Source organism: Sporothrix schenckii (assembly GCF_000961545.1).
Source record: "Sporothrix schenckii 1099-18 chromosome Unknown Cont45, whole genome shotgun sequence".
In the NCBI taxonomy this organism is placed as follows: Eukaryota; Fungi; Ascomycota; class Sordariomycetes; order Ophiostomatales; family Ophiostomataceae; genus Sporothrix; species Sporothrix schenckii.
In genome coordinates this window covers 360,601-375,837 of record NW_015971146.1, presented here as the reverse complement: position 1 = coordinate 375,837, position 15,237 = coordinate 360,601, and the positions used below count along the sequence as shown (strand labels likewise).

Here is a 15,237-nt window from a genome sequence, read left to right as displayed (position 1 = left end):
GACAACACGACCGCCACGAAACAAGAAAAATAAGACACACAAAAGGACGGTGATTGGGGGACACGCGAAAAATTCTAGTTGGTTGATCCCGCGTCGGCTGGCGTTGTCACTGCCGTCTCCGTAGCCGCGGCCGCCGCCGTGTCGCGGGCAGCCAGCTTTTGCTGCCGCATCGCCTTGGCTTCGGCCACGGCGGCCGCGCGGGCGGCCACGAGTGCGCGCTCGGCGTCCATGGCCACGGCCCGACGGGCCTCGACGTCCTCGCGGCGCACCAGCTTGCGCAGCGCCTCGGACGCCTGGACGAGACCGTCGATGCTGATGGCGTGGTTGGTCATTTGGTGGTTGATGTAGGTGTAGATCTCGGCGGGGGTCTCGCAGCGCAGCAGGGCGGCCTCGTTGAGCTTGAGCAGGGCGAGGGCGACCTGGAAGAGGAAGACGCTGCCGTCATTCAAGCAAAAGACAACGTCCCAGACGCGGAACAGCACCTCGGCGGACAGGCAGTCGGTGAAGACGGACAGGAACCACTGGAAGGTCATGGTCTCGAGGTCAATCGACAGCGCGTCAAAGCGCGCCGACAAGCGCGGCAGCACGTCGGCGACGTACGCGCGCAGGACCTGCTGGTCGGCGCGGCTGGCCGCGAGGGAGTGGTCGTAGTAGCCGACGGGCAGGATGGTCTCGACGATGCTCGCTAGCAGCCAAAAGGCGTCTTCGGCCGAGGGGGTGACGAGCAGCAGGTTGGCCGCAATCAGGTTCATGCCCTGGCAGTAGCCGACGTCCGGGTTGCGCCGGGCATAGGCCAGGAGCACCTCGTTGAGCTTGGCGGTGCCGGGGCCTTCGCGAAAGAAGATGTTGTCGGTCAGCGTGCGGTGGATGTCGGCCTGGATCTGGGCCACGACGTCGGGGTCCTCGGCATCGGTGGCCGGATCACGGCCCGCGACCAAGTCGTCGTAGGCGCCAGGGACGCGCAGGCTGGTGGCGCCCGTGCACTCGGACCAGACCTTGGCGCGCAAAAGGACGGGGATGCCGCCCAGGACCAGCGCTCGGAACTCGTTCCACTTGGCGCGGCCGAGCTTGCCCTTGTTGCCGAGGCCAGCGACGCCGACAATCTCGCCGTCGGCCAGGCGCGTCTCGGGCATGCTGGCCCGGGCCATCGCCATGGTCGCTTTGGCGCCGCCGCCGCCGCCGTTGCTGCTGCTGCCGCTGTGGATGTTCTCGGCGGCGGCCAAGGCCATCATCTCGCCCTCGCGGCGGCGCTCGGCGCGAACTTTGCGCAAGAACTCGTTCCAGCGGACAGTGCGCTCTTTTTGGAGTGTATCGTGCAGATCGCTGAGTTGCTGGAGCAGTAGACGGACGGGCTCGACGTCTTCTTTGGCGGGCGTTGGCGGCTCCGCCTGCGACGACAGTGCAGGCCGTCTCTTTGTGAGCTTCTTTTGATCGGCAGCCGTGTCGGCGGTGTTGGTGCTCGACGCGATGGAGTCCGTGTCGAGGCCGACAGCGGCAGCGCCGGCGGTCGTGCTTGTCGTCGTGGCCGCAGTCGTGGCGGCTGCCATGGCGCCTGTCGACGGCGGTACAAAGCCGCGGCCGTCCGAGGTAATAAAGCCCGGCGACTTGGGCCCGGCCGCGTCACCCGAGACATCGCCAGACAACGTGCTGCTGCCGTCTTCCGTAATGACCTCGATGCGCGTGTCGTTCATGGCGGGCGTGTGAGAGAGAAGCTCAGTCGGGAAGGTGGCGATCTTGAGGTAATCCTGCCAGCGCTTCGGACCACCGCCGGGCGCAGCAGACGTCTGAGAGTCCTTGTCGGGTCCTGGTGTGGAGGCTAAGTTCATACTGGGCGGGCGGTGTGTACTATCTGCGTCGTGGTCATTGATGCTGTCGTTCTTGAGCGAACTGGCGTCGCCCGTGCTGGCCTGGTCATCGTCGGGGACGCGGACCGCCGTGTCCACTGCATCGTCGTCATCACCACCGCCAACGTGTGGTGGTGACGGACGGCCGTTGCGGCTGACACGCCCGCCCGCGGTGTCGAGCATCTCCGAGTGGCGGCTGCCGCGTTTGGCATGGCGCGCCACTTGGGCGACCTGTGCGGCCTCCCGCTGGCGCTTCTTGCGGCGCTGGTCGTAGATGAAGCCGAAGCGGTCAATCAAGTGGCCCGAGCTGTTGTAGCGGTTGTACATGTGGGTCAGAGTGGGCGGCTGGACGTCGAGCGGCAGGATCGTGTCCATCTCGACCGGGAAGTAAGTCGTCCTACGCATAGCGGCCCCGTCGCTGGACGGGCTGGCGTCCATCATCTCACCGCCCCAGCGCTCGTTGGCGGCACCGCTGCCGCCGCCGCCGCCGCCACCACCACTGCCCTGGTGCTTGTGGCCGTTGCCATTGGTCTTGTTTTTGCCGGCACCTGCGCCGCCGACCCCGCGGCTCGGGATCGCCTGAGGCGCGGCGCTGCCATTGAGTGCGGCCACGGCTCCGGCGCCGTTGAGGACGGCGGACGACGTGGAGCGGCGCATGGCCATGAGCGACTTGGACCCGACGCTGCCGCCGTTGTTGTTGCTGTTGTTGTTGTTGCCACTTTGGAGAGTGGAGGCTCGTGTTGAGCGACCAAGAGTGGTGGATGGTGGTCCAGGTCGGCGGTTGGCAGCGCCTGACGCGTTACGCAGAGACGCGGCTGCCGAGGCGGACGTGCTGTCGCCAGAGTCCTGCGGTGTGTCACTGCCGCCGCCCACAAGACGCAGAGCGAGGCTCGCCAAGGACGGCTTGCGTCCCGACTGCGATGTGGCAGCCGAGGCGACACTGGACGCGCGGCTGGTGCTGCGGGTCGGCCGTGTGCTGTCGTCTGTTGTGGCATCTGTGGGAGCCGCTGCATCGGTCGGTGCCGTCGGCGGTTGGAAGAGGTCGTCGCGAATGGTCGGCCGCCGCTCGCCACTTGATGTCACACGAATGGTCGCCGTCCCTCGTTGTGTGCTTGGCTGTGTCGGAGGCGTCTGCGCGCCGCCGCCGCCGCTGCCGCTGCCGGCTTTCTTCGTCGTGCCGCCCCAGAGGTAGTCCATCCAGCCCTTGGTCGTGCCGGCCGACGTGGCCGTCTTGTTGTTTCCATTGCTTTTCGTTTTCAGAGTCGATGACGACGACGCCAACGCCGCCGACGCCGCCCGAATGGTCGCGTCGTTGTAGTAGTAGTCGCTGCTGACTTGCCGCGGGCTGTGGTCGTCGGACATGGCGTCGCCGAGCAGATCGGACACGCGACGGGCGTGCGACGCCGGGATGGACGTGTTGGCGGCCGCCGCAGCCAGGCGCGCCTCCTGCTCCTGCTCGAGCGCGCGGAGGCGCGTGGCCAGGTCCAAACTCGACAGACCGCACTCTAGAATGATTTTGCGCAGGAAGCGTTCGCGGTCGGCGGCGCGGGCGCGCAGGGCGGCCACCTGCGTGTCACGGCGGGCCAGGTCCTCAGCCAGCTGGCGCACGAGAGCGATGGCGCCGTGCTTACCAACGAGGCGGGCGATGTGGGCGTCGTCGGCGAGGTGCAGGTCGCCGTAGTTGATGGCGGGGGCGTCGCTGTCGTCAAAGAGGGCGCTGCGTGCGGCGGCGGACGACGACGACGAGGCGGCTGGTGGGACCGCAGCGGCGACAGACGACGTCGACGCCGTAGACGTGGACGGACCCGTGACAGGGAGGAGCGCCCGGCCGTCGTCGGCCAACAGACTGTCGACAAGCGACGCCGTCGAGGCCGTCGGACCAGCCAGACGAGGCCGTTGTGGCGTTGGCAACAGCGGCGGCGATGCGGTTGACGGCGCTTTGGGCGAAAAGGACGGGAACGACGTCAGCGACTTATTGTCCTCCGAGGTTACGCTGGCCGAGCTGGATCCGGCGTGCGGCTGCGGGTTCTGTGACGACGAGCGCGTGGGTACGCGGCTGCTGGTGCGGCGGCTGCCGCCTCCGCCGCCTCGTCGTATGGAGCGGTGGCTGCGCGTGGACGAGGCCGCCGACGTCTGCGAGACGGAGCGAGCGAGGGGTGCGGCCGTGGCAGCAATGGGTGTGGTAGTGGGCGCCGTTGGCGAGGCAGATGCTGACGCCGGGGGAGGCGATGCGGACGACAATGATGATGTCGAGAGCGAAGACGAGGTCACCGCGCCGCGCGTAGGCTGGGACACGGAGGCGGCGTCGTCGCGGTCCATGGCGGTAGACCCGTCATCGGAGGTGGCCCAGCCGAGGAACAGGTCGAGGCAGACGCAATCTGGGACGGGTGGCCGTGATGAGGGAGCAGAATGCAGGTGGCGAAGATAGGTCGTGATGAAGTTGGCTGACGTTGAGGACGATGTAGGCGATGCAGGGCGTTGTCTGATGATGAGACGAAAGGACGAGATATCGGTCGGCCGTAGGGAGCGTCGGGTGCGCGTGCAAGGGAGATACGCTGGCGTGTGTTCTGTATTTATTGTGTTGGGGTCGAGTGCTTGTGTTTTGTGGTCTTTGGATGGGAGGAATGAAGAAAAGGGCAGACGTCTCGAGGAGGCAATTCAGACAGTTGAGACAGCAGGAGCTTGTCTGCTGCGTCGTAGTTTCGGCCTAAGAAGGCCCCACCATTAGGAAGGACCCAAGCAGGCAAAGGTCCCCACTTTTTACAGTGGAAGCGTACATATTTCAAGGCAGGTGCATAGCAGGAAAGAGCAGCCGACGCACGAACTTTAGGCTGTACGACAAGGCAATTACACAGTATTGGATAGGGCAGGCGCGACCGGGCGGTCTTGTGAGCATGATGACAGAATACGCCGTGCATCACCGAATTTTGGGAAAAGTCGTCATCCCTTGCGTCAAATAATTATTTTCGCCGTCTGTCGTTGCTTTTACTTCTTCTCCCAACGGGTGTCCCTTTTCAAATTTCTGCTTTCATCTCAGTTGCTCCCTGGGATCAAGGGGCTACGGAATGCCTCGCCATTTGCGACGCGCTCGTTAAAAGGAAAAACAATGAGAAAAATACATACGGGGGTTATAAGCACAAGAAAGCAAACGTCTCCCTTGATTACGGTTCTCAGCGACACTGACCAGCTCACTGAAGTGTTTCTCGCGCATCGCAGCGAGACATGTCCAGGTACGGAAGAGCGGGATCAACCGCGCCAGGGAGATTGGTCCTAGATCCACAGTGGTTGCAGGAGGGAGGAGTCGACTTCAGGTGAAGGCTGCAGGTGCATTCCAGGACGGAAGCAAATGCAGGTCTGGCATGTTGAAGACGGTGGAGACGAATTCTGTGCGACCAATACCTCGCATAGCGTGTCGTATTATCATAGCCATAGCCTTTATGGTTGTATGGTACCATACCGAATAGCATCCCTAACGGTCATCGTTCATCTTACATCCAACATACAGTATTTTACCCCCATCACGACGACAGCCATGCCATGTTGAGCAGGTCAAAGTCCGTGTCGAGCATAAACTCGTTGAGATCAATCTCCATCGGGAGGAGCTGTTGTGGCGGCCGTGGAAAGACACTGGCACCTCCATGGCCACCGGGACCACCGCCTGGGCCAGTACCCATGGCCATTGTCATGAGATGCGGATGGGAATGCATATTGCCGGGGTGCGATGGATATCCTTGGACGTATCCAGTTGGTCCTTGGCTCTGGCTCTGGCTCTGGCCCTCGCTCTGGCTCTGCGATTGGCCTTGCATTCGGCTCTCATTTTGAGTATGAGTCTCGTTCGGATTTTGAACGCCATACGGGCCAGCGGGCACCGCATGCCCAGTGTGCGGACCGCCTTGGGGGATGCCGCCGTTGCCTCCCCCACCGCCGAGACTCGGATTGATGGGCACGAGCACGAGCTGCGACAGGTAGCTGACGCACCGTTCGACGACGCGGTTGCCGCGGTCCAGGTTCTCGAGCGCCTCGATGGCCATGCCAAAGTACGGCAACGCGGCCTCGACAAACTCCCAGCGCGGGAGCAGCCTGCTCAGCGTGGCCGACGAGGCCGCCAGGTCCGCGTCGCCGACCTGCCTTTGCACGTCACACCGTGCCACGTGCATGGCGGCAAAGATGGCGAGGGCGGCGTTGAAGGTGTAGAAGAGCGAAAAGTTCCAGGCACCCAGCAAATCGCGCCGGGGTCCGTCGGCCAGGACGATGGTGTGGACGAGGGAGATGATGGCCTGGGCAGAGTGGATGCAGGCCTCGACGCTTCCGAGGCCCATCTGGAGGAGTTTGGACGTGGAAGATGAAAATGAGGAAGAAGAAGAAGAAGACGAAGAAGAAGTGGACGTGGTGGACAACGACGTGTTGGCTCCTGGCTGTGGCCGTTGGCTCTTGCTCCCGCATGTCTCCAGTAGCTTCTCGAGGATGGGCCGGTGGGACAGAATTTGCAGGTTGTGGTACCGCACCGAGAGCACGACGACATACCGTGCCGAGATCTTGTCGTCGGCCTCGATTCCTTCCAAGTCTTTGGGGCCCACGGGCGCGTCGTACACAGACAGCTGGTTGGGCGCCAGCTGGGCCTTCCAGGCCTCGAGTTCGGCCTCGACGCGCAAGACATGCGAAAAGAGCGCCGAGTAGTCGGCATACTGTCGCGAGGAGGGCAAGGAGGGCAAGGTGGGCAACGAGGGCACCGGCTCCTCGAGGCCCAGGTTCTGGCCGTAGCAGGTGTCGATGATGTGGTGCAAAACGTTGTAGAGCTTGATGGTGGCCGTGAAGTACAGGCCGTCCATTTGGGGGGTGGTGGTAGCGGAGGGCGATGCCGACGCGTTCATGGCAGCTGGCTCCGTGTCGGTCTGCATGTCGTCTTGCCCAACAATCTGCATGTCCGTGATGGGCAGCTCCAGCGTCAAGTAGCTCTCGTGGATCATGGCGGGCCGTCCAAAGGTCATGGACAGCGTCCGGTCCAGCAGGATGCACCCGAACCACACGCGCTTGCGGATCTCGCACTCGAGCGGCGGGAAGGCCCGGTTCGTCTTGGGCGACTGCAGGCCCAGCTGCAGCGCCGTCGTAATGGCCAGGCCGTGCACCGTCCAGGCCTGCACCGATTTTTGCGTGCCCTGCAGGTACTGGCCCAGGATCAGCAGGTACTGTACCAGCTCGAGGCTCATGTTGCGGCGGGCCTCCTTGTCGTCGCACAGCGCATTGGCCCGCTGGTAGTACACGTCGGACTCGGCGATGCGGCGCTCGGCCGACACGGACGTGTCGACGTGGAGTGTGGTGGCCATGGCGAGGATGATGTTGAGCAGGCCGAGCCAGGTGCGGCGGGCGCTGGTAAAGTTGCTGGTCTTGAGGGCAAAGTAGGTGGCGCAAAAGGTGGCCTCGTGCACATAGGGCAACAGGCGGCCCGTCTTTTGAAAGTACTCGCGGATCAGGCTCCAGGTGCGCGCCTCCGAGGGCAGTGCATAGATGTTGACGGGGGCCATGGTCGGCGGCGTCGTCGTGCCATGGGCATGCCCACCGCGGCGCGCACCGCCTCCGCCTGCTGGCCGCGACACACTCATTCCGCCGGCGACCTCGTGGGCGCGGCTGGTGGGCGAGGGCATGGCCTGGTGCAGGTCGTCCATGCGGGCCATGGCGAGGGAGATGTGGCGAAGGAACGCAATGTTGCTGCTGGGGCCGAAGTAGCCCCAGTCCTCCTCGTCGGCGAACTTGATGGCGCCCATGCCGTCGATGGAGTCCTCGGCCGTGTCGGGGACGCCATAGGTGCCGTTTGTGGACGCAGCTGTGGTGGAACCGTCAGCGGTTGCGGAAGATGAGTTGTTTGCTGTTGCCGTGGTGGCTGGCGCTGTGGTTGCTGTCGCAGCTTGTGAACTTGCCACGCTGCCCGCTGTGCCATCTTGGCCAACACCGCCTTCCTCGTTGGTATCGCGACCTGGACCATTGTCATGATCGCGGTCGTCGTCGTCGTCGTCATCGCCAATGTCGTTCCGAGACCGTTTGTTACGTCTTGGCGTTGGTGCCTCGGTCTTGTCGGCCTTGACTTGCGCCAGACGCAACTCAATATCCGCCAGTCGCTGCTCCAGTCGCTCGAGATACGACCGGCCCACGGTCAGGTTGTTCGCCACACCCGCCTGCTCATAGACACACTCGCAGCCCAGCTCAGTGCACAGCGAGCAGCGCGGACGGCGGCCATCGCAGCGGGACTTGCGGTGCCGGCAGTTGCCACAGGCGAGTGCCACGCGGCGGCGTTTGTTGGGTGGGGCCGCGGCCGATGACGTCGACTGTGGAGATTGGCCGGCGGCGAGTTGATGTTGCGGATGTGGCAGCAACTGTTGTGCCTGTTGTGACGATGAACTCAATTGCTGTGCCGCTTGTCCCCGTAGACTAGGCCGGGACCCAGGCCGAGCTGTGGACGCCAGGCGCCGGCTTGGGGACGACGCAGGACCCGCCATTGTCAGAAATGGCACGGAGACAAGCACCCGTGCCGTCACTGCTCCCAGTATGTGGCACTGGTCGTGCTGCCGGACAGAGTGCAGAGTGCAGAGTGAAATGGTCTTAGTGAACACAAGTCATGGAGTGGTTTAGGTGAAGCGTAGCATCGGACGACGGATGCGCGTTTCGCATCGGGGAGTGAGGGAAATGTGGAGCGAGAGGAGAACGGGGAGTTTTTAAGGTGATGGGCGAAAGGATGTCGGGTATTGGAGTATGCAAGAGAGGAAAAGGTCAAAAGGATGCAGAGGAATGTCAACTGTGAGATGCTTCCGCCCTACTCCAGAGATGGAAAGAACGTGGTTGCGCACCTTCCTCTCCGCATTTTGCTTCCCCGCAACATGGAGAAACTGGGCATGACGTTGGGGGAAGCTACAGGGTTCGCCGCAGGAAAGTACAGAGTACCACTCGTGGCAAAAGAGAAGGCACGACGCAGGCTTCGATTGCATGGGAATTAGACGGCAATCAGGAGGAAGGCGCAGACGGTGAGCCACCGGGGAGTTAGGAAGCGACGTATGCACCCCAAAACAGGCAAGACCTGGTATTAGTCGGCGAGAGTCGGCAAATACGCCACTTGTTGTCGGATTTGGGTTCTGATGTGCGGGGTTCCGGTTCCTGGCATCCGCTAGCGCTTCCGCAGAGGGCTGAGTGGATTGTGAGAGTGAATGGTGACAAAATGACAAACCGCAGCCCTCAGATCATAATACCTTTCAAGACAATGAGAGAAATAGTTGATGTCAGTCCAGACTGGAACCTGGGGCATGTCGAGTTTGCCATTACGAACTTGCCGCGTGAATTGGCAACAGCAGTACTATTAGACCTGTGGTCTGCTCACGTGACCCGTTGACCACTGTGGTCGGATATTGCAGTACACCATCTTTGTGCGTACCAACGAGGAGCTATGTGACTCTAAAATATTATGTGCAATGATTATGTGCTACGATTGTGTTCAAATTTGTGATAGATTGGCAATACGAAGAGACGATGTGAGCTTTTTGATATGCCTCGTTGAAGTGTATGACTGGACAGCTGGCCTTTGACTCGCCTCTTGATCGTTCTTACTTTTCAAGTGCAGCCTGTTCTTTCTGCTATCGTTGCCCTTGCCGTCTATTCTCTTTCTTAGGCGGCGTGACGTCCAACAAATAGGGATGTGTGTCTCTTAGTTGGGTGGGGGAGGGAGGGGAGACGTTTAAAGAGGTGCGTCTGTTCGGGTGTTTTCACATGTTAACTCGAGCATCTATTGGTGCATTTTGTTTCCATTTATGACACGTCTTCCTGGGTTGTTTTTGTTATTGCGATCAACAGCCCTGCTTAGTAAATAGACGAGACACCGTTGGCCGTCAGTCCCCGCCTGACCAATATTATAAATAATCCCAAAGTCAGAGCTCTATATGCCAAAAAAGTCACCGAAAACAAGCCGCTGCACACCAAGACGGGCCCTTTTATGGCTCAGGTCCATATTTCGATCATGTTCAATGACCTCCTGCGGGTTTGTGGCCATGGCACCACTGTTGTTTGCACGGAGAAAAAGGCGCAACAATGCCGTAGGCCGTGTTCGTTTGGCCGTACGGAGACAAAATCCGGCAGTCTACGACCGAGGACGAGCTGTATGCGCTTTACGAAATGCTTCGTAAGGAAAGAGGGTAGCCAATACAGGAGACGAATACGAGCCATGGCCACTTTCCGTCGTCGCTCTTCCATATCGCGTCTTTTGCGGCGTTTTTTGGCAATTATTGACATCACGGCCTCGCATCAAGGCCTCGCGCCAACCAGGTCAATGCGTCTTTTTCAATTTGACGTGCGGGACAACAATGATACGGTCCATGCGGACGAATAATGGTCGAAAGCAGCCACAATTGTGGATAAAATTAGACTGTATTGTCAAGACGGCGTAGTCGGTGCAGATTGCGCGGCTAGTGCGGACGGAAATCGGACGAAGGACAACAAAAACGATGGGCTGAAAAATCGACTAACAACCAACAGACCGGGATTAGGGGCCGTGACGGACGAAGGCCGAGATGAAACGACGGACGACGCGGACGGACAGCAGGAAAGACGGTCTTTGTGATGGCTTTGAGATGTTTTTTTCCTTTGCGCATTTTTATAGCCATGCCGTCGCCAGGAGAAATGTCGTAATTAGTAATGTGCAATAGCGAAATAGGTACAGCATAGACGGTAGATTACGGCATGGACGAACCTGCAAGCGCTTGGCCGTGAAACTCCGTGACGGCTTGCTCATTTTGCGGCATACGACGATGGAGGTGCTCTGGTCCTGGGCACGGTCTGGAGCGTCGTCTCGAGCGGTGTCTCGCGTAGCGTCCATGGCATAGCGACGACGTATATGATGGCCGCGTTCGAATCTCAACAAAGAGGTCGAGAGAATCCGCCATCACTGCATCCTCCACAGCTCAGCAACGCACTCCACACACATCCCACTTGTCAACCCAAATATCCCTCCACAATGGCCCCTCCGACCAACCTCACCACCGACCAGTGGCTCAGCGCCGCCGCGTACCGCCGCACCGTCTACACCCTCAAAGACACGTCGCACGTCCCCGACGCCCGCATCGAGGAGATTGTCAAGCAGGTGCTGTCCTCCAACCCGTCGCCGTACAACGCCCAGGTCGACCGCGTCACCATCGTCTTGGGCCCCAAGCACAAGCAGCTCTGGCAGATCATCATCGACACGGTCCAGCCCGTCCTCGAACAGGCCGGCCCCGGCGTCTGGGACGCGATGCGGCCTAGGTTCGAGGGCCACAAGAGCGCCTACGGGTCGGTGCTCTTCTGGGTCAGCGACAAGGCCCTGGACGACGCCCGCGAGACACACAAGATGGCCGCCCAGGCGCTGCCCCAGTTCGCGGAGCACGCCAGTGCCATTGCGCAGATTCTCACGTGGACGGCGCTGGAGCTCGAGGGCTTCGGCGCCAACCTACAGCACTTCGGTATCTTCCCCGGCGTGTCGACGGCGCTGCAGGCGTTCTTGGGCCTGCCCGCCGACTACTCGCTGAAGGCGCACATCAACTTTGGCGAGGAGGCGGGCGAGCACCCGGCGAAGCCTGCCAAGCTGCCCCTCAGCGAGACTCTCAAGATTGTCACCTAGATTTAGACTTACGAGTACATACCTAATAGATAGACGTGCACTAATACGCAAGCTCTCTTGGCCTTGGTTTGGTACATGCAATCGATGAATCGTGAGAAGAGAGTATGTGGAGTACACAGTTGAAGAATGCACTGTTCTACTCGTGACGTTTGGTCCAAGGCAGTTGTGTCGTAGTGCTGTTCCTCTGACCAGGAAAACGTACTGTATACGAGTTACTTTCTGCTACAAGTCTTAATTAAGCCTTTGTGTTGTCCATATATTTTGCCGAGCCAATATCCCAGCAAGGATAGCATACTGTAAAGTAATAAGACGGATGGGGCGTATGTGGCTGGTGTGCGCCAATGCCTACCGCTACATAACGTGGCTGAAGTTGCATCGCATCACCTCTCCCCTCTCCCCTGCATCCTCGCTACTGTCCTGTCAACAAACCCTCGCAAATTCTGTTTTAAACGGTCCAGATGAGTGCACCGACGAGAACGGGGCAACAGCCGCCAGACTATGTAGTCGACGACTTCCCAGCGGACAAGGAGGGAGAAGAGGTCTGTTACAATTTCGTTCTGTAGTTTTGTGCGTGCCCAGCAGAAGAAACGAAACAGGTCGTGGCAAAATCTTGAGCTTTTTCTTTTCTTTTCTTTCTTTAGCAGAAACGACTGATAGCAATGACTATAAAACATATGCTCGACAAAAGCTACCCATCATCGCCCACCCTATAACTGCGCCCAGGCCCCGCGCGTCCAGTTGTGCACAAAGGCCAGTAGCTCGCGGTGCAGTACGTCCTTGTGCGTGTGGCTCAGAAAGTGCACGCCGCCGGGGCACGGCACCAGCCGCGCGTCGGCCGCGTTGGCAAAGAGAGGCAGGTCGGCCGCGGCCTGCTGCAGGGAGAAGACGGCGTCGGCCGTGCCCTGCAGCCACAGCACGGGGCAGCGCACGCACGGCAGCCGTGCGCGCAGGCTGTCGCGCGTCGCGAGGGCCACGGCGGCCATGATGATGCGCTGCTTGCCGGCCGCGCCGTGGTAGTTGCGCGCAAGGCTCCTGGACCAGACGCCGCGGATGGCCGGCGTCACGGTCGGGCCAAAGCCAATCTCCATCAAGAAGTCGCAGTAGCCGTCGCCCGGCACAAAGTCCGCGTCGGCGGCCGTGTCGGCAGTGGGCGCGCCGGCCTGCGCCACGAAACCGGCGGTAGCAGCAGGGCCGTCCCAGCAGCCGAGCGCGCGGCTCTCGGCGGACTCGGCATCCATGGACGAGCCGACGGGCACTACACCCAAGACGCGGGTGGGCGCCAGCAGTGCCAGGCGCACAGCGATCCAGCCGCCCTGGGACGTGCCGAGGGCAAAGAACGTGTCGACCCCGAGCGCGTCGAGCAGCTGCAGGGCCATGTGCGCCGAGTCCCAGTAGGTAAACGTGGCGCCGGCGCCCGACCGGGCCATTGTGCGGCCGTGGCCCAAAGGCTCGACGGCGACCAGGTTGGCAGACGCGCACAGGTCCGCATTCTGGAACTCGGGCTCGTAGTAGTCGGCGGTGGCCGTGAACGGGTTGAAGAGCACGACGGTGGGCTTGGCGCGGTCAATGGCCGGCTGCGACAGGCGGTAGCCGACGTCGATGCCGCCGAGGTGCGGGACGAAGAGTGTTTGGGTGGTAGTTGACATGGTGGTGGATACAAATGGGTGAAGACGACAGAAGGAGACGTCGATGATAGTTCAGGGACAGAGGAAGTGAAAACTAGAAGACGAGTACCTGTACCGCGATAGATAAGAAGGCAAATACAGAATGGGACATGCACGGGTCAAAGGAGCAGAGTGTCCATTGGTGAGGAGCTCGGAAGACAGACTCACAGGTAGACAGTGCTCCATAGCTCCGTGTATGTCACAGGTGTTTGGCAAACAGATCAACTGCCAGTTCGGTATCACACGCCACTCTCGTCATCGGCCCGCGTCCAGAAGCCGCAAAGGCGACCCGAACTCCCCGACGGCGCCACACTTGCGACTTACACCAGGCCTCCACTTTTATTTACTGGAAACGGCCGACGCCACCAAAATCGTGCAGCGGAAGCTGTACATGACGACGTGGACGAGGTGGGCGAGTGTTTTATCCAATATTTATTCTTTTTAATAGAGGCAGTCCTGTTCGTTGCCCGTGTCCATCAGTGCTCTTCCCACTTGGGTCTGACTATACAAACAATTCGACGTCTTTCATTCTGTTCACATCTTCCTTCACCGACCTACCGTCCATCCACATCACACCACACACCACACACCTCACATACATCACACAATGCCCCCTCTCAACATTGGCATCGTCGGCGCCGGCATTGGCGGCCTGGCCACGGCCATTGCGCTGGCGCGCGCCGGCGCCCAAGTGACAGTCCTCGAGGCGGCCGTCGAGCTCGGCGAGATTGGCGCCGGCATCCAGATGACGCCCAACGTGTCGGTGCTGCTGCAGCGCTGGGGCGTCGACAAGGAAATCGGCGACAACCTCGTGCGCTTCGAGGAGCTCAACATGCGGCGCAAGGACGGCACGCCCGTCGGCCACACAAAGATTGCCACGCTCGAGCGGGCGCTGAACCGGCCGTGGTGGGTCGTGCACCGCGCGCACCTGCACGCGGGCCTGGTCCAGGTGGCCGAGCGGCTGGGCGTCAGGCTGCTGGTGAACGCGGCGGTCACGGCGCTGGCGTACGCGGACAGCCCGTCGGTGACGGTGGCGTCCCGCGCCGGCACGTTTGTGTTCGACCTGGTCGTCGGCGCGGACGGCGTCAACAGCACCACGCGCAAGGCCCTGTTCCCCGACGCGGCGCCCGAGCCGCCGACGACCAACTGCGCGTACCGCGCCATCGTGCCGTACGAGCAGATCCGCAAGGACCCCGTGGCGCGCGCGCTCGTCGAGAAGCTGACCATGGAGGTCTGGATGGCCGACAACGCCTACATCATCACGTACCCCATCTGCGCCGGCACCATGTTCAACCTGGTGCTGTCGCACCACCGCCCCGAGAAGCTGCGCACGACGCAGCACGACGTGCCCCTTGCCGAGCTGCGTGACGAGTACAAGGACTTTGACCCGCGCATCCGCCGCATCGTCGGCATGATCGACCGCACCGCGCGCTGGCCGCTGCTGGTCGCCGGCCCGCTGCCGTCGTGGTCCTCGCCGCGCAAGAACGTCGTCCTCGCCGGCGACGCCGCCCACGCCATGGTCAACCACATGGCCCAGGGCGCCGCCACCGCCATGGAGGACGGCGCCTTTCTGGGCGCGTGCATCGCCGCCGTCGTCGCGGGCCGGCTGCCGCTCGACGCCGCCGTCGGCCTCTACGAGCGCGAGCGCATGCCCAAGGCCTTTGCCAAGCAGCAGGTGTCCTTTCTCAACGGCGCCATCTGGCACCTGCCCGACGGCCCCGCCCAGCAGGCGCGCGACGCCGTCATGGCGCCCGAGCTGCAGGGCCAGTACTTTGTCAAGAGCAGCAACCTCTACGGCGACCCCAAGACCGTCCTCGACGTGTACGGCTACGACGCCGAGAAGCACGCCGCCACGGCGCTGGCGGCGCTGCTCAACGGCGGCCGCGAGCCCGTGGACGCCAGCACGGGCATTGCGCCGTCGCTCGAGGACGAGTATGTCAACTGGTTCCAGGCCGAGGCGGCCAAGTTGTGAGGCGAGGCGAGCGAGGCGAGTCAAGGCCAAGGCGAAGGCAGTGTGCAAGACATGACAGACTAGGATTCTTGTTGTACCTGTTAGGCAGGCTTTCACACGTAAATTTAATACTACAAAAGTGACACATTT

At 61.5% G+C, this 15,237-nt stretch overlaps 6 protein-coding genes across 6 annotated transcripts; 3 read left to right on the top strand and 3 right to left on the bottom strand.

Moving 5' to 3' along the window:
• Window positions 1–74: 74 nt before the first annotated feature.
• On the bottom strand, window positions 75–4,163 carry SPSK_00203 (TBC domain protein; the record flags this gene model as incomplete). The annotated part of the gene is made up of 1 exon (XM_016727181.1): window positions 75–4,163. One exon carries the CDS (start codon window positions 4,161–4,163, stop codon window positions 75–77), a length of 4,089 nt encoding a protein of 1,362 aa, XP_016586675.1.
• A 1,199-nt stretch (window positions 4,164–5,362) lies between these two features.
• On the bottom strand, window positions 5,363–8,335 carry SPSK_00224 (C6 transcription factor; the record flags this gene model as incomplete). Its single annotated transcript, XM_016727202.1, has 1 exon — window positions 5,363–8,335. The coding sequence occupies one exon, from the start codon at window positions 8,333–8,335 to the stop codon at window positions 5,363–5,365; it is 2,973 nt and encodes a 990-aa protein (XP_016586674.1).
• A 279-nt stretch (window positions 8,336–8,614) lies between these two features.
• On the top strand, window positions 8,615–8,830 carry SPSK_00363 (uncharacterized protein; the record flags this gene model as incomplete). The annotated part of the gene is made up of 1 exon (XM_016727334.1): window positions 8,615–8,830. One exon carries the CDS (start codon window positions 8,615–8,617, stop codon window positions 8,828–8,830), a length of 216 nt encoding a protein of 71 aa, XP_016586673.1.
• Window positions 8,831–10,833: 2,003 nt separating this feature from the next.
• Window positions 10,834–11,472, top strand: SPSK_00333 (nitroreductase family protein; the record flags this gene model as incomplete). Its single annotated transcript, XM_016727307.1, has 1 exon — window positions 10,834–11,472. The coding sequence occupies one exon, from the start codon at window positions 10,834–10,836 to the stop codon at window positions 11,470–11,472; it is 639 nt and encodes a 212-aa protein (XP_016586672.1).
• Window positions 11,473–12,179: 707 nt separating this feature from the next.
• On the bottom strand, window positions 12,180–13,118 carry SPSK_00311 (microsomal epoxide hydrolase; the record flags this gene model as incomplete). The annotated part of the gene is made up of 1 exon (XM_016727285.1): window positions 12,180–13,118. The coding sequence occupies one exon, from the start codon at window positions 13,116–13,118 to the stop codon at window positions 12,180–12,182; it is 939 nt and encodes a 312-aa protein (XP_016586671.1).
• Window positions 13,119–13,743: 625 nt separating this feature from the next.
• Window positions 13,744–15,108, top strand: SPSK_00281 (salicylate hydroxylase; the record flags this gene model as incomplete). The annotated part of the gene is made up of 1 exon (XM_016727255.1): window positions 13,744–15,108. The coding sequence occupies one exon, from the start codon at window positions 13,744–13,746 to the stop codon at window positions 15,106–15,108; it is 1,365 nt and encodes a 454-aa protein (XP_016586670.1).
• Window positions 15,109–15,237: the final 129 nt, after the last annotated feature.